Source organism: Eschscholzia californica, unplaced genomic scaffold (assembly GCF_041429995.1).
Source record: "Eschscholzia californica isolate CP2 unplaced genomic scaffold, dmEscCali1.0.p SCAF_4, whole genome shotgun sequence".
Classification (NCBI taxonomy): domain Eukaryota; kingdom Viridiplantae; phylum Streptophyta; class Magnoliopsida; order Ranunculales; family Papaveraceae; genus Eschscholzia; species Eschscholzia californica.
Window position 1 is genome coordinate 25,635,594 of NW_028238461.1, and position 21,423 is coordinate 25,657,016.

General features: G+C 36.2%; 1 protein-coding gene across 2 annotated transcripts; it reads right to left on the bottom strand.

Annotated features, from left to right (window-relative positions):
• Positions 1-2,390: 2,390 nt before the first annotated feature.
• LOC147543861 (homeobox-leucine zipper protein ATHB-15-like) lies at positions 2,391-11,260 on the bottom strand. 2 transcript variants are annotated; one of them, XR_015223280.1, is made up of 18 exons: positions 10,158-11,260; positions 9,908-10,067; positions 9,646-9,746; positions 9,450-9,540; positions 9,148-9,243; positions 8,928-9,041; positions 8,740-8,823; positions 8,460-8,615; positions 8,274-8,348; positions 7,989-8,095; positions 7,711-7,903; positions 6,482-6,667; positions 6,270-6,350; positions 5,700-5,834; positions 5,290-5,615; positions 4,387-5,039; positions 3,076-3,936; positions 2,391-2,781 (listed from the first exon to the last, which is right to left on the bottom strand). XR_015223280.1 is itself a non-coding variant. In XM_086633797.1 (18 exons), exons 1-18 carry the CDS (start codon positions 10,367-10,369, stop codon positions 2,635-2,637), a joined length of 2,520 nt encoding a protein of 839 aa, XP_086489923.1. In that variant the 5' UTR covers positions 10,370-11,260; the 3' UTR covers positions 2,391-2,634. The 2 variants fall into 2 exon arrangements, 1 of the variants encoding a protein (XP_086489923.1); XM_086633797.1 differs by having other exon boundaries at positions 3,076-3,225; positions 4,934-5,039.
• Between the last annotated feature and the right edge of the window lie 10,163 nt (positions 11,261-21,423).

The following is a 21,423-nucleotide window of genomic DNA, read 5'->3' on the forward strand; positions in this document are numbered from 1 at the left end:
GTATTTTTAGCCTTTTCATATTACGAAAAGACCGTGAAGTTTGTCCTATTAAGGAGAGTGCACCAAGCAGTATGCGGGGGAGCCCTCCTATCAGCTCCATATTCTGGATCTAACATAAGGTCTTTTACTCTAATAGTTTTATATGTATATATACATATTAAATAATCCTAAGAGGAGAGTAAAAAAACAACATACTTTTCGTAACTTATTATGCTTTCAGAGTCACAACCGTTTTAGGATTCGAGCATATGGCCGACGGTGAAAATGACCCTATCGGTGAGAATTGAGATAAAGAAAATGATATCACCATACGATTTATAAAAGAATTAAAGGTGAGGATTTTTTTTGAAGGTGGATCATTGATGGGAAGAAGTTGTCTTTGAGGAGACGTAAACTGTTATGGTAGAGAAGAAAGATAAAAGGGACATAGAATAAATAAATAAATTAAATGAAGGTAATTGAATGTAAGCAAAAAAAATTTGAGAAAAAAATATTCATTTCATTAATGATGGAGTAAAATCCAAACATCTTACATTATTTTGATTACATCATGTGAATACAAAATTAAATAGTTTCATGATGATTTGAGAGAGTACTTTTACTGCCACAATTACAAATAAGCCCACCGTTTTGGGGAAAGTAGAAAAGTTTTCGGGGAAGACGGTGAAAAACCAAAAAAACTCAAACTAAACGCATCTTATAAGTCACCGGCAGAAAGTCGTCGGTCGGATGTTACAGACGACGGCCGGCGACTTCATCATCTTCAATCTCTCCCCTCTCTCTTCTTTTTTGTCTCTCTCTCTCTCTCTCTCTCTTCTGTCTCTCTCTCTCTCTTCTATTTCTCTCTCTCTTCTCTCATTTCTCTCTCTAAGTTCCGGCGAAGGAAATGGTCCTTCCGCCGGGACCTTCGTCTGGAAAACCAGACGAAGGAATTCTCTCTCTACTCTCCTTTCTCTCTCTAAATTTCGGCGAAGGGAATGGTCCCTTCGCCGAAACCTTCCTCTGATTTTCCAGACGAAGGTCGTCTGAATCTGGATTCCAGATCCACGCGAAGCTGTCTGGTTCTACCAGATTCGTATGGTAGAACCAGACAACCTCGTTTGATTTTCCAGACGAGGTTTCGAGGAAGGGGGCTCCCCTTCACAGGAACACACAAAAATGGAAAGAGAGGGAGGGAGAGACAGAGGGAGAAAAAGAGAAAGAGAGAGAAAGAGAGAGAGAGGGAGAAGGATGCAGAGAAGAAAAGAGTCGGTCGGAATTGGTGTTGGAGGGTCGTTGGAGTTTATGATCGCCGGAGTTAATGGTGGTGTAAAGGGAAAAAGGAGGAAGAAGAAATTTTAATTATTTCCCCAAAACTTGTTTGGAAGAAACAAAAAAAATTTGTTTCCACCCAAAACTTTCTATCACGAAAAATTTTCTTATTTCCCCAAAACATCGACCATACGAATACTTCGACCTTTACAGGTCATAGCAAAACCCTAAAAAGCTACGCCAAGACCCTTAAAGGTCGTTCAAAGACCTAGAGAGAACCTTTACTTTATTTATACCATATAATCATAGATTTTTTTACATACAAGTACTGAATACCACCCCTATGAATTAAATCCACGACCTCTTAGATTTTAGAGTACTGCACATATAACATAGCAAATAGTGGAGAAGTTGGAGAGAATTGATGGGTCTGTGAATTGATGTCGTTGATCGGAGATGAGATTTTCTTCTTAATGTCATTTATGCTTCGAGTCATCTTGATGCCTCTTAAATAAATCATCCAAGGTTTTTGCATAAAAGTTGAGCAACAAACTGGTCATATAAACAAGAGGCCATTTCAAAAATAACCCTAAAAGAAAGTGGGACCTTAAGTTAAGTAAAATTTTTTTTTTTTTTTTGTTGAAAGAGTGAAGTTAAGTAATTCGCTACAAAACTAACTTTTTACTTGCCTCTTAAATAAATAATAACAATGTTTATTTTCATATTGCCTTTATATCATCTAAAAATCAGGTTCATTCTTTAGGGTTTCTCAATTTTCCCTCTTGTTGTTCTCTGAAGTTTGCCCAGATATAAAGATGGAATACATACAATTGGTTTAAGGTCAGATGGTGAAGTTTAAGAGAGAAGAAGCTTTAGCAATGAAGCTCACAATAACACTTCACTGAATACATCTAATTATCAATATATGATAAAAGCTGAGTTAGGTTGACTTTACACTAACATTTCAATTACTACCACAAATCTAACATGGATGGGGAATCTATCAAGTATTTAAGGATAGGAATGTTATAGCATCCAGAGTTCTATGCTGGTAAAACTCACTTGACAAGTCAGGGTAAAAAAAGAGCTACCCAAGACGATAACAAAATCAAATACAAGAAGCATCACAACAAGTTATATGGTTCAAGATAAATAGTTCCACACAGCTTCAAAACATAATAAATAGTAGTTGTTGGTTTCATACAAGTTCAGAGCAGAATACTGAGTAGTTCCAAAAGTAACAAAAGATTCATGACAGTCTGATGTGAAATTCAAGACTCCATGGCAGAAGTTCTAATAAAAACAGTGCAAGCGATAAGTTAAGGAGTTTTTACGTTGTTGGTCTTTCTCCTAGTATATAGTGATAAATAAATTCAGATATTATCAGACAAAAGACCAGTTGATGAACATAAAGCAAATGCAGTGGGCATTTTCTTCATTGTCCAATACCTTCCAAGCCACTGCTCTTTCATACGATACTGGCCTTCCCATGCTTGATAGACAGATACCTCCAGGAAGACATGCAAACCCCTACCAGGAAGAAAATTACGTCAGATGATATTACAGAAGGTTAGAAACAAATAATTTATCATCTAACATGACAAAGCAGTGGAAATAAAACCACTATTGAGAAGGCGAATTCTCTGCTTTAAAAGACCATTTTACATTTTGGGTCCTATGGCGTTTATAATGGATGATGAATAGCTAAAAAATCAATAATATATTTCCCACACAGGAGGTTAAGCAGTGTTAGAACCACCTAACAAATGGCCAGAAACGAATGCAGTAACATTAATGTGGTGATATGTCAGCAGAGAGACAGACCTGTTGCATTATCTGAGGGAATTCTGTGCATAGAGTCTTTCTTCCATGATCATCGAATATCTTTTCCAGAGTTATGTCTTGCAAAGAAACCAAAGTTGTTTCAAGCATGTCAAGACCTGCCTGATTCGAGAAGACGAAGCCTGGAAGCGCCTGAACAAACCATATCAGAAATCAATTAAACATGGCGACTACTAAAGAAAATACCTGTCATCATCAAAGTAAATTGGTATTCCTCTTTTACCAAGAGATGTCTTAACTCTTATGTAGTTCTACTCCTATGTGCTTGGATATGGGCAGAATGAGAAATAACCAGTGAAGTGTAAGTTTCAACTTGCAGTGCCTAGAGCACGTGAATCATGTGACAACTACAGCGCAACTCCATGATTTGAAGCTTCCAGAAACAAGAGTAATAAATCTTTCTAAAAATAGAATGAGGGCCATCATGAAGCAATGATCTAAATCTTATGATATGTACTGGCAGATTAAGAGTGAAAGCATGTCTATGTTTATTTTACTAGTAAAAGACAGTCAACTGAAAGTGATTATCTGTAACTGAGTAGATTAAGAGCGAAAACATATTTTCAGTAGTACATAAAGTCAACTGAAAGTGATTATATGTAACTCAGTACATTAAGTGGGTAGTTTTGATGCCAGCAACTTTTAAGGTTCAGAGTCCTGATTCACTAGAACAAATCTCTCTCGTTGTGTAGATGTAGTTATCATTTATCTCATCTGTTAAGCGATAAGAATCAGGTAGAGTTATTTACAGAGGAGACATGGACTGACATGGTCCAAAAATAAGGACTCAGTTCGTTCGTCGAAGACATCTTTTGATCAATGATGAGCTAAGTTGCTGAAAACCTTTCTATTTTTTTTTTAAAGTTTGAATTAATATTGACGAGGAAAAGAATGTACAAACGCATTGGTTGTATCACAGGCGAAGATGTTACTTCATGATAGCCTCCCAATTAGAAATAAAGTCCAAGTATGACAGACACTTCGCCCAACTCATGTTTCTACTCCAATGGAAGAGGAGACCAAGGAGTAAGGACGTCCTCCACTTCGACCACTAGACTCCTAGGAGAATCATTGAAAATGCCTAAGTTCCTAGCCAGCCAAATGGACCAACATATTGCTACGGGGATCATCACCCACAACTCCCTCCTAGGCTTCTTGTGTGGTATTTTCCTCCATTGGATTAGCACCTTAGGCAGCGAAGAAGGAGAGCACCACTGTACTCCCGCTGCCTGGATAAAGAAAACCCAAATCTTTCTAGCCTCCTCACAATGAATAAACAGGTGATTTATAGACCTTTCTATTTTACCGTTGTCTATGCTAATTTCAGTATAACCTGGAGCATTCTAGTTCGTCTAGCTAATAGTTCCCAAAGCTTTCAATCGTTGCTACACTAACACGACAAAGAACCAGAAGCAGCATGATCACAATACATGGATTTTTTAATCTAATGTATCGAGTATCGACAAAGTCGGTAAACTTAGATCAAGCTTCAATGACAGCACAAGGAGAAATGATATGCGCAAGCTCTTAGTTCTCACAGCCTTCTAAAGATTTTTTTTTTTTTGCTGAAACAAGACCAAATGTTAAACTACAGTCAATGCCGAGGAGAAAGGAGAAAACCATTTAGAGAATGAAATATATGGACAATATGTTCACAGGGAATAGACATGGACTGTCCTGGTCCATGGGTACTACGTGTTTCGTATGGAAAAAAAGAAGACATAAAATTTAAATTAAAGTTGAAATTCATCTGCACTAACAAGCTGAAATAGAGTGAAATTAATGTATTTGTAAAGGTGAATCCTAGACATAGAGATTATTAGCTATAACACCCAACTACCTTCAGAGAGCAGCACATGATAGCATCCTGGTGATGCCAGAGTGTTTTGAGGATGGATCCACTTCCTTCGCCGGTAAGTTTGAGCAGCTCCGCACCCAAACAATTTCTAGCAAAACGATATCAAGTTTTAGAATGCATTACTAACCAAACTCCTCATCTAGTCGCCTATATAGGGTATAATGAAGTGAATAAACCATCTAACTGAGCACAGTATGAAAAACCTTAATATGTCAAGACAGATATTCTTCCAGCAAAGTGGATCTTGACTTCCCTAAAAGTACTTGTTTTCTAAGCAGCAGTTAAAAACACAATATTGGAAGGCATAAACATTCAGTGAGCGAAAACATTTGACGCACCTGTAGCTTTGACAGATCCAGCGAGCAAGTGTCTGGGCTTCAGGAGTGCCTGGTGGTGAGCGTAGACTACCATGAGGACCAAGACGAGAGGGTGAGAGAGCTAGAGCAACCCTCTGAACAGATGATATAATGCTTCGAACATACTGCCTAGCCATGGATGCTATATTTTCTTGCAGATGGTTTTCAAATACGAATTGAAAAGCTATTGTCATTACGGATCTCATGTTACCACTGTTCCCAGAATAATCACCAGTCATTTTATTTCCAGCAGGGCCTATTTCAAGAGCAGAAGCAAGATCCAGTGTACGATTTGGGCTGGAGGCATCCTGCGTGGTGTTGAAAGTGAAATTTAAATTAATAGCAACTAAATGAAGATGAAACTTTAGATCTTCATAAAGCTAAATACTTACAAGTCCTGAATCAAGAGGAATAATGCGGAAACCAGAAGGTACAATTGGCCCGTCATCAGCAAAAGAAGAGTCGATGGGAGCAAATACAAGTTCGGCACATGTGCCAATAGCATTCTCATCCACTCCGCTACAGAGCTGGAGCCACAGAGTCGAAACGACAGACACAATTTCAGGTTAAATTGTAAGTAACATAACAATGAATAAGAGATCATCTCAATTCTTGTTAATATCCAAACCAAACAAGTACGTTTTTGATCTGCCATTTTACATTTAACGCCGCTTAAAATATCAGTCATTCTTGAACAGAAGCCAACACTAAACAGAAAACTGGAAATCCATATGATCAAAATAGGCCTCCGGCATGTCGAAAACTAGTATCAACTAACGTAGGGCTTTTGCAAAGAAAATTGGTAATGCCACAACAATAAAACGTGTGCTAACATGACAGCGTTTCTGACTACGAAAAAGGTTGGCAATGCAACCTTTTGTAATGAATTTTACCACTCCATCAATAGACCATATAATATTTTAGGACAGTGTTAGGTACAAAAATGAAATGAAGCATCTTACCTGTAAGAAAAGAATATCCCTTGACGACATTAACTCGTCCTGGCAATGGCCAATATTTTCCAACTTAAGTACCTCCAAGAACTGTTTAAGAGGATCGCATAAAAAAAATATGAATCATGTTGGGAAATAGTGGAAATATATTTTCGAAGCTTATAACATGACACAACCAAAAAGAGCTATTCAGCAGAGATTAGAACTAAATTATTACTAACCTCTTCGCGCTCAATTGTATGAGCCAGCGGAAGAATAATTTGACTACCAACGCCTCCAACTCTAGAACTGGATAAGCTACAAGGAACCCCTTTGACAGATGCAGCACAGTAAGCATCTATGCTGCTTTCTGCCCACTCTGATCGATGCTCTCGCAGGAATCTGAGAAGTATAGCTGGAGGTACATTCTGGACGACAGAGCAAATTGAAACTAGAATAATTTATATGCTATCCTCCAATAGATGCTACCCATATTATTAAGGAACAAGTACAAAGAAGAATCAAATCCTCGTAAGAGAGTAGAATCTAAGTAACAGTTGAATATGAAAGGGGACCTTATTGGCCTTTTACTTTTCACAATTAAGAGATGCCATCATGAAATACTGAAAATATCCTATATGTATCCTAAGAGCAGTAGAACTTCTGCATATGCAGCTAAAGGACATGGTAAAACGTAGCAATAGGGTGACATACGAATACTTGAACAAATGTGAAACACTTCCACGTGATATATACAAATTAACAAAAAAAAGTATAGGTTCAGTTAAGTCCATAAAATGACATACATGAAGTAAAATAATGCTAAAATTTAACATTTAATCCAATATAAGGAATGCAGGTAAAGTATACCCGCACCAATTATCTGAAATTTTGTTAGTCATAACTTGTAACCAAGTAACCAACTACCGTTGAGAGTTCATATATAATTTTTACAAACAATGACAACTTTAAATATCATGAAACTGATCTTTGCCTAATAAACTAAATGTATCACCATAAGTCCATAACCATAGAAAAAATAATAAATAGCATATCTTACTACTTACATGAAAACTATAGGATGCACAAAGAACAGCACGATCCTTACAATGGTTATCATTGACGAATGTACACTTATACGAGTACCTTCTAATACGTTACTAAAACAAACAAATGAGTAAATGACAAAAATAATTCACAATACCTTGATCACATAATTAACGAACATAAACTGGTAGATCCTGTACCTTATGCAGTCTCAGGACATTTATAGACAATGCATGTTACCAGGGTATTAACTTATGGTTTATGAATTTTCTGCATTTTGCTTTATATTAGTAAAGATGAGCAAGATAGTTCGTAAGAAAATGTTAACTACAGTATTTCCTAGAGTGTAGCTGTCTCTAATTTCATTGTTCACCAGATCACCAGCAATACACTCAGAATAATATAGCAAATGAAACCCCCTGACCTGTAAAAGCATGGAAGCCTTGGCACATAAGACACTCTGGTTCACAGTTGGAAGCCCATTTGAAGAGGTAAGATTTAGACCCATGATCTTGCTTGGAGATGAATTCACAAGGATAGTAACATCATCCATGCCATCAGTTCCCATCACAGACCACCCATCATCAGTGAAGCCATTTAGTGCTTCATTGAAACCTCTGCAAGACAACCATAAAAGTATCAGAGTCTAATGTCACAAGACTCAGTAACAGACCTCTGGGAGAAGAAACTAGATAGGCACACCTGCTCAGCCTTTGACCAAGTGCTCGTAGTGCGGAAGGTTGTCTGCCCCAACTATTTGCAGTAGTCTGAGAAGCCTCCAGCGCAATTTGCCTCAGTTGGCGTAGAGCCTAGATGAAAAAGTCAAGGGCGAATCCGACGTGTCAGATAATTGAAAGCTTCAACTTTCATCGCCCATACTTCTTAATAATTCTTAAAGAAGCTTCTTCCATTTAAAAAAGGTTCCCTCGAACGAAATGTGTTGATGATAAAAATTCTTAAAAACTTAAAATGAATAAGTAGCCAAACCGCTATGGTAGTCTTCTGAGCAAGCACAGTAGATGATTCATATAATGGGCGAAGCACTTCGGGTACCCCAGATGGCTGGTACATGGGATCAATGTTTCAGCATTAATATCTTTAAAAAAAATAGAACTACAGATGTGATTATCAGGAAAACAGCTGCAACATAATATCTCAAGTGACTTGCGTTACCTGAAGATCCATGTGATGAACAATGTGTATTATAGCACCGCCACCTTCACAGGGTCTTATCAGGAACCCACTTGGGAGCATTTCTGCTCTAACAAAACTCTGCACCTGAGGCATGCTGGGACCACCCTGTGTGCTGCTAAGTGATCTTTCACAGACCTGAGAATCACGTGTAGGCACACCAAATGAGAACTCCAAGAGCTTGAAGAAATGAGAGCACAAAAGGGAAAAAGCAAAGGAAAACAAATCCATGTTGCAGGCAGTTAAGAGTAATAACATGTACCACAAGACTACCATCCTCCAATCCAGAAGTGTAGCGCAACAACCAGAAGTCACGAGCAGGAGCCAATGTTGTAGGCGCATAAAGCTACATCAATGATTTGAAAGGTTAACGGTTAGTTAAGGAAGCATGCTCCTCAGTCCCTCAAGTCTCAACTTCCATGACTAGAACATAGAATGATCAGTGCGTACCTGCATGTAAAGCAGCTCGATGGTTCCACCATTTCCAGCGGGCAACACGTTTACCACTTCAACAGATCGGCAATCGCGAAACCACGATGGTCGATCTTTGAGGATTTCTGCGACCTGTAAGAATCTTACTTGATTAAATGTTTTGGAAACCCAGTCAAGAGAATAAGGAGACAAGTCAGAGCATCGAAATAATATATATATATATATAACAAAAACTTACCCTAGTAGGTTCAAGACCCACCAAGCCACAGGCTCGTGCTGCCACACCAGTGCAACCATGAGAAATAGCAACGATTCCAATGGAATCCGGACCAGGCTGGACAAATCAATAGAATAGTGAGTGCAATGTTGTGGTTCATGCAACCTTAGATTATATTCAAATATAAGAAGATAGAAAATGTTTATGCCAAAATATTTCCTCAGATTTCTTGTCCAGAAGTTGACAAGGCCTTCGAGAAAATCAATTTCAATAAATAATTTAAATGCAGAGATTGAATAAAGCATAAGAGAGAGAAAACTGACCTTCATTCCAGGCATTTGGACCCACTCAACAGCAGTTCCAGTAGCCTTCGAGAGAAACTCTGTTAAAGTTTCCTCTGCAATGGACAAAAGTCTGGAAAAAATACAAGCATAAACTTATCAGCTAGACAGTGATAACAAGGCTACAGAAACCAAGAATAAAACTAGGACAATTGACCAAGAGATTTTTCCTACTAACCCAGCAGGGCTAGCATCCCTTGGCGGATGCTGAGGCGTCGTCAACTGATGTTGACCGTTTGTCACGACAGACTCGCAACTTGTATCTGTGGTTGCAAGCGTCTGAAAAACACCATGACACATGATTCAATTTCAGATTATATAATACAAATGCAACCCAGAATGTTAGTTAAGAATTTATAGGTCTATAACTTTAACAAGCCTTTCTCAACGAAAGATCTATTTTACCAAATGGATCAAACCCTGACCGTAGTTATTCTTACACTTTGAGTTTGTTGGCGGAAGTAGCCATTCTCATACACCAAGTGAGACACCTGCTTCTGCAACCTATCATTTTCCTCCATTAAAAGCTTGTTCATTGCTGCAAGCTTCCGATTAACAGCTTGAAGACGAGAAGCCTCTTTCCTCTGCTTCTCTCTGCACCTGAAAATTGCATATAGAACATTAACAGGTCAATATACCAGATATATAACTGATCCAAATAAAGAAACATAAAATATTTTATTTGTTTACCTTCTATTCTGAAACCAAACTTTTATCTGTTTGGGCTCAATATTGGAGAGGATAGGGCATTCTCTTATCAACTGCTGTCGACGGATCGAACTCGGTTTAGGGCATTCATGATATACCCTTTCTAGGGCTTCAACTTGCTCAGGTGTGTAACGAACATACTTTCCATTGTCTAAACCTAGTTTCGAATCCTTGCAAGATGTTATGGCCATCATGACTTCAACAATCAATGAAATGCACAAAACAGGGGAGAAGAGCTAAAAAGATATAACTTTCTAATAAACAAATCTACTTCTTCTACTTCCTTCCAAGCTCAAAAAGAGGCAGGTTCTCTTAAAAATGGAAATACTTAATAAACTGTAAGCACTTCGATTTATTCTTCTTCTTTTGATAATCTCGAAATCTCTTCGGTCTTCTTCCCTAGGTATTAGTAAGCAACGTTTGAGACAGAAATGAAATACTTCGAGATAAGATCAGTAACCCACATCAACCAGTAACCCTAGAATCTACCTCTTCCTGGACCCAAAGTAGAACTGAATTGAAACTCCAAATCAAAACCAAATTCTTTATCTACCAAACTGAGACTTCAAGTGACAATTCAAACCAGAGATTTCTCAAGACAAACGAGATTTCTTCAACTATAATAATACAAATTATAGTAGTTGATGTAGCGAGTCAAGATCTCTTCTTCTTTAATGACCTGAAAGTAAAGAAGAAACTGCTAAACCTGTACGAGAAGATATCTTCGCCGATTGGATGATTATACTGCCACTTTGACCTATCGTCCCTAACCTCTGAAACATTTTTATCTAAATACCAGTACTGAAAGATGAGATCAGAGGACGGACTTTATCGTTCTTCTTCCACTACTACTGAAATGAAAAAGAAAAAAAAAAGAACTTGTAAAATTACTGAGTATTTCTTTCCGATCAAACCTGGAAATAGAATGAATTTGATTGAGCTTTTGAATATTAATAATATAAGAACCCTAATTCATTTCAGCAGCAGAAAGATCATGTTAGGGCACTTCTTTATCCTCCACTAGTCGCTAGGTAAGTGGCTACTGGCGACTGTATTAAAAAAAAGTTTACTCTATGACAAAACCCAAAACGATAAAGTTCCCTTGTAATTTCATTGGACGAAAATATCCTCAACTTTTGTTAATAGTTGCACCTTGGTTTAATGGTTTTTTTAGTTTTAAATTTTTTTTTAATTTTTATTTTTTTTATGTAATTTTTGTTCTTGTCAATTTTTTTTTTTTAAGAAATCTACTACAATCTATATTAGTTGTTACAAGACATTGATGCATCGTGAAGATGTAATGAGCACGATAACCACCTAATATAAACTATAATAAAAGAGGCTTAAAGCCCGACAAATTTATTACTCCATTATTTACTTTATATTGTCTAAATTACATGGAATAAATTTCGATGGCAAACTGCTTCCGCTGAGACTCGATCTCACGACCTCATGGGTTTAATAGGGGTGTCCAACCGCTGCACGAAAGGGTGATGGACTTCTTGTCAATTTGTTATTTGGGTTCGAAGTGACTAAAATATTTATTTCATTGAAAATCCTTTTTTAAACTCAAATACATGTAACTAAAATACATAAAAAAAAAAAAAACATAAGTAAATTAATGATAAAAGATCTGTTAGTCATTGCGAGTTTTGGTATTCCACAAGTGTTTTGTAAGATCTGCATTTAATTGTGTACGAACTTTTCTACTTCTAACTCCGCCAAGACGAGCAACATTTCTTCGGCAACATCTCCCCTAAGAAACACTAATTTGTTGGACTTCCATCAAGATCCGTAGTAGCATTAGATCCTTCTTTTTTGATATCATGTCATGCATTTTCAACAATAGCATTACATCCCACACACGACCATCACGGACATAAATAATTAGGATTTAGAAGTCGTTGTTGATTGTTTGTCATTGGAATTGAAAAAGTACAAGGGCTCCCAAAATTGAGAGTTTGGACCCCAATACATAGGAGATGCTCTAACTCTTAAGGTTGACGTAACGACTAGATTGCTAAAATGAGTAATTTTATTTTTGAAAAATTTTTAAATAATTTATTTACTATACTATTTCGAATGTCAAAAAGAATAAACTAACTTAAACCTTATCGTCGCAGTCAGATATGAAATTGTATGGGTAATTTTAACCACCTAATACACGGTTTTTTTTTTTACCAAAGATGTACTCCTAGTCAATCTATAAAAAGGAATTCTGATCTCAAATACGGAGTAATTTATTTTTGATTTTCGGCGCATTATAAATAATATGCGCACTAACATGTTTAACAACTAGTGCATCATGTCCTTGGACTTCTGGAGTAAATGGAATAAATCATGACACACTATTGACTAAGGTTTACTAGTTCCTAAAACTTTGCAATGGAAGTGTGAGTTTAGAAATTGTTTTTTTTTTTTTTTGAAACCTAGTTTAGAAATTGTTGTAAGAAGGTCCAAAGGTTACCAATCTAGAATTAGGATTTTGTTTAAAATATAGCTAAAGAATATGTGGAAAAACACCAATTGCTCAACACACACGCAATAACTAAATGTTGATACTATTTTTTTTTTTTTTGTTGAAACTATTCTTTTTTTTGGCAAGAAAAATAAATAAATGTTTTTTTTGTTAAAGGAAAAAATAAATAAATGTTGATACTTAATAGTTAATCATCCCATCCCAAGAGCAATGGTGAAATGAGTAAATAATGGATATAAATGAGGGTAGTTTGGTGTGAGTAGTTAAAATACAAAAATAAAGAAACGAGGAGCAAAAGGAGGGTTGCGTGGGTCAGAGAGGACAGAATGATGAAGATTTTGCATGCGTCCTCGATTTCTACTACTCTTTATATTTCACAGCAACAACAAAACAACCACAACATCATCCCTTGTTCCTCATCATCACTCCCTTCTTACCTAATATGCATACCATTCCACCATCCCTCATCCCATCCCCCTTCCATCACATGCATAAGAAGAGCATGTCCAATCTGACTCCGGCCCAGGCGCAAAATTTGGCGGGGACTCAACTCCAGTCGGCCCCAACCTACCACTTCAACCGACTTTAAGATTAGGGTTGGTTGAGCTCCCCAAGGCCGGCCCTAGTTGTTTGGGGGCCTAAAGCGAACTAAAATATGAGGCTCTTTATACACTAACTATAACAAAATTAATTTTTTTTCCTGTAACAAATAAATTAGTACGAAAAACATAACTAAATACGTAAATGTGAATAGGGGCGGGCCCACATAGGGGCCCGTGGGGGCGCAGGCCCCCACGACCCAAATGTGAGTCCCTCCTATAGTAGTAATAGAACAAGGGGTGCCTATTAGTTTATACCAAGTAGTGGCCAATTCAAAAAACCAGCCCAACTTTATTAGTTACTATTTTTTTGAATAAAAAAGTGAATGACCCACCACCAACATTTACTTCCATAAAAAAATCACCACTTTCCACTTAATCTCACCCTGTCTTGGTATACTTACCAATAACCCCACTTACTTCTCTACTCATTAATGTTATTTTTTTAGGCCTAATTTCTTTCTATGTTGGAAATTTTTTATGATTCCTTATAGTTAGCCACTTCTATTTTACTTAAACCCTAAATTGTTTTCTATTCTAATTAAAATTAAATTTTTAATCTACGATTATATACTAATTTTAATTCTAATCAAATTAGAAACAAACAAAGATATAGAAGTTATATATTTCGTTACTCAGGTTCCCTTACAAAATCGTATTCTCATCTTTTCTTTTGTCGTGACATCAAAAGAAGACGAGTATGTGATTTTTCTTTTCTATTCTTATATGATTTAAATTAAAAATTTTATATTCAATAAGGTTGTTAATGTCCGTAAACTAATGTGCCCCCACATCAAAAAATTTCTGGCTTCGCCACTGAATGTGAACTATATATTTTATAAGAAGTGTATCAAATTTCATATAGAAATTGGCTAAATATGTTTTGAAAACATTTCACATGCTTTTTGAAATGTAAAATTACTAACTATGCGTTTGAAAACATTAAGAGCATCCCCAATGGTTGGCACCAAAAAGGAATCTTCACCAAATTTTTTCGTGTTTTCAAATTGTTGAACCCAAAGACAAAACATTAAAAGTCCCACCAAATCACTATTCATCACACTTAATTTCATTTATACTATTTTTAACACTTTTTTTTTATAAAATAAATCTAATTAGTTGAGATTACAAGACTTAACCTACAAATTAAACTAATACAACATTTTACTAAAACAATAAACGAAAATTAATACGACATTTTACTAAAACTATGATATTTTACTAAACCTACAAATTGAAACTAATACGACATTTTACTAAATTACGAATTAAAACTAATTCGTTAATACGGAGGTAAATCATCATCTTGGTAGTCACCTCCATCTCCTCCTCCATACGGACCTCCAAACGAGCTACCACTTTGTTTTCCAAAATGTAGTTGTTGTTGTTATCTTCGAAAGTATGCTTGTCGTATAGGATCTGTAATTGTATTGACGTCCATATGCATAACGTTATACTCCATCTTTTTTCGTTCATAACTAATTCTCGCCATCTCAAGTTCATGTTCCTTATCATTTCGTTCGTTAATAGCGTCCCTTTGCGGCTTTGCTTATCCTTCCTAGCATTCCTTTCGGTTCTTGCTGTTTCAGTCCTTCTCATTATCTCGAGTGCTTCATCGCCTCGATTGTGAAAATGAAGCCGAACGTTTTGCACGATTCTTAGGTATGCACAAGCAAATTAAAGATAACTAATTCTCGCCATCTCAAGTTCACGTTCCGTATCATTTCGTTCGTTAATAGCGTCCCTTTGCGGCTTTGCTTATCCTTCCTAGCATTCCTTTCGATTCTTGTTGTTTCAGTCCTTCTCATTATCTCGAGTGCTTCATCGCCTCGATTGTGAAAATGAAGCCGAACGTTTCGCACGATTCTTAGGTATGCACAAGCAAATTAAAGATAAAAAGACTCATTTTGAATTACGAGACGCTCTGATTGATCATCTATGGGGAAAAAAAGGCAATGATGAACATTACTGATTCTTCAATAAGTTGTTCACTTAGTACTAATAATATCGTAATGTATCTGAAAATCCGGAGTGCACAAAATCGATAACGGTAGAAATGAAAATCATAATAGTTCAATTATGTATTATTAAGGGTATAAATAAAAATATTTAAGGTAGTTTTTTTTCGAACATTTAGATTAAATGTTTAATTTTTTATTTTAGTGTAATTTAATTAAGTAATTAAAAATTTTATCGGACCAAACACAAAAAAAGAAACATAAAAATGGGACCAAAAAATTAAACAAGAAACAAAAAAGGGATCAAACACTAAAGAAGAAACAAAAAAGGAGACCAATAATTAAAGAAGAAACAAAAAAGGGGGCCAAATACTAAAAAAGAAACAAAAAAGGGGGCCAAATATTAAAAAGGTAACCCCCTGGCCCACCTCTCACCATTTTAGTGAGAGGGAACAGTAACTGCCCAGATTTGGGCAGTTACCGTTCACCGCACAACAGATTATTGGCAATCTACTGTGTCGTTGGTGAGGATTTCTCAGGAGATCACCAGAATTTGGTGATCTCCTGTGCCATTGGGGATGCTCTAAGAAGGACATACCCTGTAGCTATATGGCAAAGATGATATAATATAGTCTTTTTTGTTGTTGAAAGATAATAATATAATATAGTCAGTACTTTTTTTTTTTGTTAAGAGATATAGTCACTACTCGGTAGACGCTACATTCTAGAAACTTGTTTTGACCCTAAAGTAAAAATTTTAAATTAACTCTCACACAACAAAATTGGAGAAAAAAATAATAAAAAATGTGAATATGAAAGAGAAGTACAAGAAGAAAGAGGAAGAACATAAGACACTAAAATTAAGTACATAAGGAAGTGCAATATAACTGTGGCTGCTGGATGGAGAGAAAGAAAGAAGATAGGAGAGAAAGGATAACAAGAGAGTGAAAGAGAGGCAAAAATGAATTAAAAAGAAATTAATGAGTGAAAAACCCAATATTCTAGACCCTAATAGGAAAAAAACCCACTAAAAAATAATAATGCCAAAAAAATCCATTTTTTTAACATTTTTCAAAATGTTGAGAACATATGTAAATATGTTGTTAACAAGACAACATATTTTTTTCATAATTCCATTTTTACCCTTATATGTTGAGAACATATATCATTGTGTTGTTATAAAATGTTGACAATATCTATAATAATGTATCGACTTATTATAAAATGTTGGCGACATATATAATTATGTTCTTAACAACATATATTATGTATTAGTCAAAATATTATTTGTTCGTTAACGGATTTGTTAAATACAAAGGATAATATACATAACATTTTCATTTTTGTAAATGACAAATAAAAAATGCTTTAGTCTTAATATTTATGTTGAAAGCAAAACAAAAAATGCGAAAATCTTTTAGTTTTTCACAAGACAAATCGAAAAATGTTGTAACCAAAATGTTTGTGTCAGTTTGCCTATGTGAAATGCAAAAGAGAAAAATGCGAAATATTTTGGCAAAACAATATCTAAGCAAAAACGGATTTGTTCAGAAATTTACAAATTGTTGAGACAAACTAAGATTTGTTTAGAAATTTACAAAATTATTGAGAGCAAACCAAGAATTGTTAAGAAATGTTCAAAATTGTTTTTTGACGTTGATTTGGGCGGAAAATTTCATTTTGGAGGGTAAAATTGTATTTTTACCTAATGGTTTTTCCTCATTATTATTTAGTATTGGGCCTGATTCTCTTTAACTTCCCCATTTTGGGCCTTATAATTACCGCCCCTTAATTGAATAAAATAAAATAAGGAATTAGGTCCACGTAAGTAGGTTATTCCATTTCAACAAAAGAAAGAAAATGAAATAGAAAATAAAAAGGTAACTTGGTTTCCATTTTCAATTTCAATTAACTGCTTAGAAAATAGAAAGTTAGGGTAGGTAAGTAGCTTTGCTTTCCTTATCAACTCACGTGAATACTTTTTTTTTTTTTGAACTACTCACGTGAATACTTGTTTGGATAAGTAGGCTTGGGGTTCACCGGTTAACTTCAAACAATATGTTATTTGGAAAATATTCCAAGTTGAGGTGCTTTTAAGTAAAACCAGGTTTGAGGCCCTTCCCAAAATGGGGTTCAAAGCAGCTGCTTTGGGCCTGGGCCACCTCTGGAGCTCCCCCAACATGATGGTTGGGGACATCCCAACTGTCATGTTAGAGATTAAATCCAACCGTTGGATGTGATTCAAAGATCCGATTTGATTGTTAGATCACATGCGATCCAAATTTTTTATCTGTTTTTGTTTTTAAACATCTTATCCTTTAATTATTTTTAAATTTTAATTACTTTTTCTTAAATGATGGTTACTTTAGAATTAAAACATGTCCAATCTGACTCCGGTCCAGGCGCAAAATTTGGCGGGGACTCAACTCCAGTCAGCCCCAACCTACCACTTCAACCGACCCTAAGATTGGGGTTGGTTGAGATCCCCCAACATGACGGTTGGGGACATCCCAACTGTCATGTTAGAGATTAAATCCAACCGTTGGATGTGATTCAAAGATCCGATTTGGTTGTTAGATCACATCCAGCGATCCAAATTTTTTATCTGTTTTTGTTTTTAAATATCTTATCCTTTAATTATTTTTAAATTTTAATTACTTTTTTCTTAAATGATGCTTACTTTAGAATTAAAAAAAAAAGTTACATCAATTTTGTTTTGTTTTAATTTTTTTTCAAAATTTTTTAACAAAGACTATTATTTCGAAAATAGTTTTCCAATCTTGGAAAACCGAAAATACTCTGAACACGTGTTTCACGCATACACAAGATTACACACGTTTTTCGCACACCTACAAAAAAATTCACACACGTGTCTTCCATATGCACAAATTTTCAGCCTCAAGAAAGACTCGGGTTGGAACTGAATTTTTGAGGTTGAGTTGAGGTTGAAAATCTTGGACGAAAAAGTGATTTTTTTCGGCCTAAGACAGGCTGGGGTTGTAGTTTCTCTAAGGAATGTTGCTACTAGGGGATGGGACTGGGTTGTGTTATGGCGCCTTGGGTACCTCTGGGTTTGAGTTCAGGTGGTCCCTGTTCGAAATATATGAAAAAATCAATGAAAACTTTAGAAATAATAACACTGTTTGTTGTGTCGTGGTATGGAGACCATTATATATCTTGGTAGTGATTTCAAAATAACCTCGGTGCAAATTGTTTTTCCCGTCACTTCCCAAGGAACCACAACTTAATGTATTCTTCTCCCATTGAAGAAAACAGTGATGAAGATTGTAGGATAACTCAGTAAGCGGAGAGAAAGTTGAAAGCCAAGACTTATGTGTGTCTACTCTGTTGAATTCAACCAGAATTTATAACCACAGAAGAAGACTTAACCGACTAGAAAACGTAGTGGAGAATATAGGGGAGATTGAGTCAAAGTAAAATTACCCCCAGTAGTACAAGGAGATATTTTACTTCAAGCCCGAGCCCACGGGCCACAAACCCAAAACCCAAAGGGAAAACCCACCGCCCGGTCGACTGAAGGAGATGTCCTTCGACCAAGGATGTAATGCGAGCATTTGTCGGATAGGACAATTGATGAGAAGAGATGACCCAACACCGTCGCGCTTGTGTGCGCGCGTGTGGAAACCCTTCTTTACTCCAGTTAGTTGTTTACAATGAGTTGTCAAACAATTCATTATAAAGACCAACTAGTTTCACTAATGTGAGACTTTGGATTGTGAAGAGAAATGGCTCCGAAAGTCATCTCTCATCTAGAGGTGGGTCTCACCCATGTGCTAGCTAGCAAACAAAAAAGTCTTGGCTAGTAACACATGGGTGAACTTCACCCTCAATTAATTTAAAACCCAACAGTCTGGATAGCCTATGTCAAAAACTAAAGGACTTAGCAAACAAACTCAAGTCGAGCAAAACCAAAAGGGAAAACCAAAATTTCCTTGTATAAAACCCATCACAGGTATTTGCCCGCAACGGATAAACACATGCGTCGTGCAGGGCGGATTTCGTGTCATTCATCAATAACATGAAAAAAATAACAAACAAAGCATGTGGACACAAAGGTTATGGATCTAAAATGATCACCATTATATATGGAACTCTTTTTTTTTTATTATAGACCTAAAAAGCAAACCCGTAAAAGATGTAGGAAGGTTATATATCTAAAATTCTTGAGTTAATAACTAATGCCAAGTCAAGATAACAACGAAATAACTAAAATGACACGTATCTTCTTCATTTGCATGTAGGGGTGTTCATTTAGTATCCGAACCAACCAATCCAATCCGATCCAAACGAATTTGGACAGGTTGGGGACCGATCCAATAGTGCTCCGGATTGGTTTGGATGTTAAAATGACAAAACCGAGTGGTTTGGATCGGTTTATGACTTGGTTAACGGGTAACCGAACAAACCGAAACCAAACCATTTATTATTATTTTTTATATATTATATATATATATAAATATATGATGAGAATGATAAATGGCTGAGATTTAATAGTTAAGCTAGTTTCATGTTTATTGATATTGTAGTTTAATGCATGTGTAATAGAAAGTAAATGACATGGAGAATTGTAACTTAATTCAATAGTTAAGTTAGTTCCACGTTTTTAAGTCGAAAATGCAAAATTTTGTTTATGGTAAAATGTCACAGGTGGTTCGGTTATCCAACCGATCCAAACCATTCATGCATAGTTCGAATCGGTAACCGAACCAAACCATGAACGGATTGGTTCGGATTTAAATTTGAAAAAGTCGAACCCTTCGGTTTGGACTTTGGATTGACCCAAAAAGTCGGTTATTCAACCGATGTTCACCCCTATCTGCATGTATAAAGAATGAGCTTAGTTAGAGCTACCAGAGAGGTGGACGCAGACCAGTTCTGCCACCTGAGTCCTACTCTATCCAAAGAGATTGTACGGAGGTCAGGAGGAGTCTTTTAGGCACCTTGAACTCTGTTATAACTCAAAGGCAAGCAGAGAGGTGGATCCGTGTAAGTTGTTGTCTGAGTCATGTTCTGATCAGAGACATGACAATGAGGTCTATAGAAGTAACCTCGACCCCAAGAGCTCTGCTTTACCCAAGATAATGGTGTTTATGTGGAACTCCAGATAACGTCAAATATTTGTCTTCCTGAATGGAGTCGCCATTAACAAAATATATGATCACAATATGTGATTTTTACCTTTTATGAGCATGGTGGATGAATGCCCCTCACAAACCTATGCGTATCACACATGTTTCCCTAAAAGGTACCGAATATAGTTTGATTAACTTTTACACTTGTGCACTGAACTGATTTAAGCGTCAGAGTGTCCTTGCAAGTACTCCCACCCCCCAGGCAAGTTTGCATTACAAAAGCAATAAGAAAAAATCAATCAAAGTCTACACAATCACTTTTCATGTGGTTACAAGGAAATCACTATTCGTCGTCATAAAAAATCTTTATCACCATAACTTGAAAAATGAAAGAAGAGTTACATATCTAAAATCATCTTATCATCACATTCAACCTACACATTGTCGGCCCTTTGAGAAGATAGATTTCATTAATTTCTGGTGATTTTAACATATCTATAACCCAAAAATGATCTCTTGTGTGTGTGCACACGTGTGGGTGTGAGGGAGAGAGAGAGGAAAAAAAAAGAGAAAAAAATTGAGATGCAAAACCTACCATAAATCGTAAAATAATGAAGAAGAAGATGGAAGAATTGGGGGAGTCTCACCTGGTCCCAAGTTCCCAACGTTGATCTACAGTTTCTTTTATCGCTTTCTTCTTCTTTCTCTCTCTAAGAAAGGAGACACAGACTGAATAATTGAACTATCCCCCCCTCTCTCTATTTGATCTTTAAGCTAGGTGACATGGCAACATAAATGATCTGGAAGTTGAAATTGAAGGAGTTGAAGGAGATGTCCTTTGACCAAGATGGCAATGCGAGCAATATGTCGGCTAGGACAATTGATGAAGAAGATCATCAAGTCCGATTGATTTAGGGGTCGTAGTGTTTAGCTAGAAACCAACTACGATCGTCGAATTACGAAGTAATTCGCGGCTAACTTCGATCGGATCCTACATCGGGTTACACATAAGAATGGGTATTTAATCGGATGATATGACTAGTGGGAGTGTGATATAACATTGGGAATGTCCCATAAACATATCTCATAGGCCTAAATAGAATTTGGGCAAAAGATAGC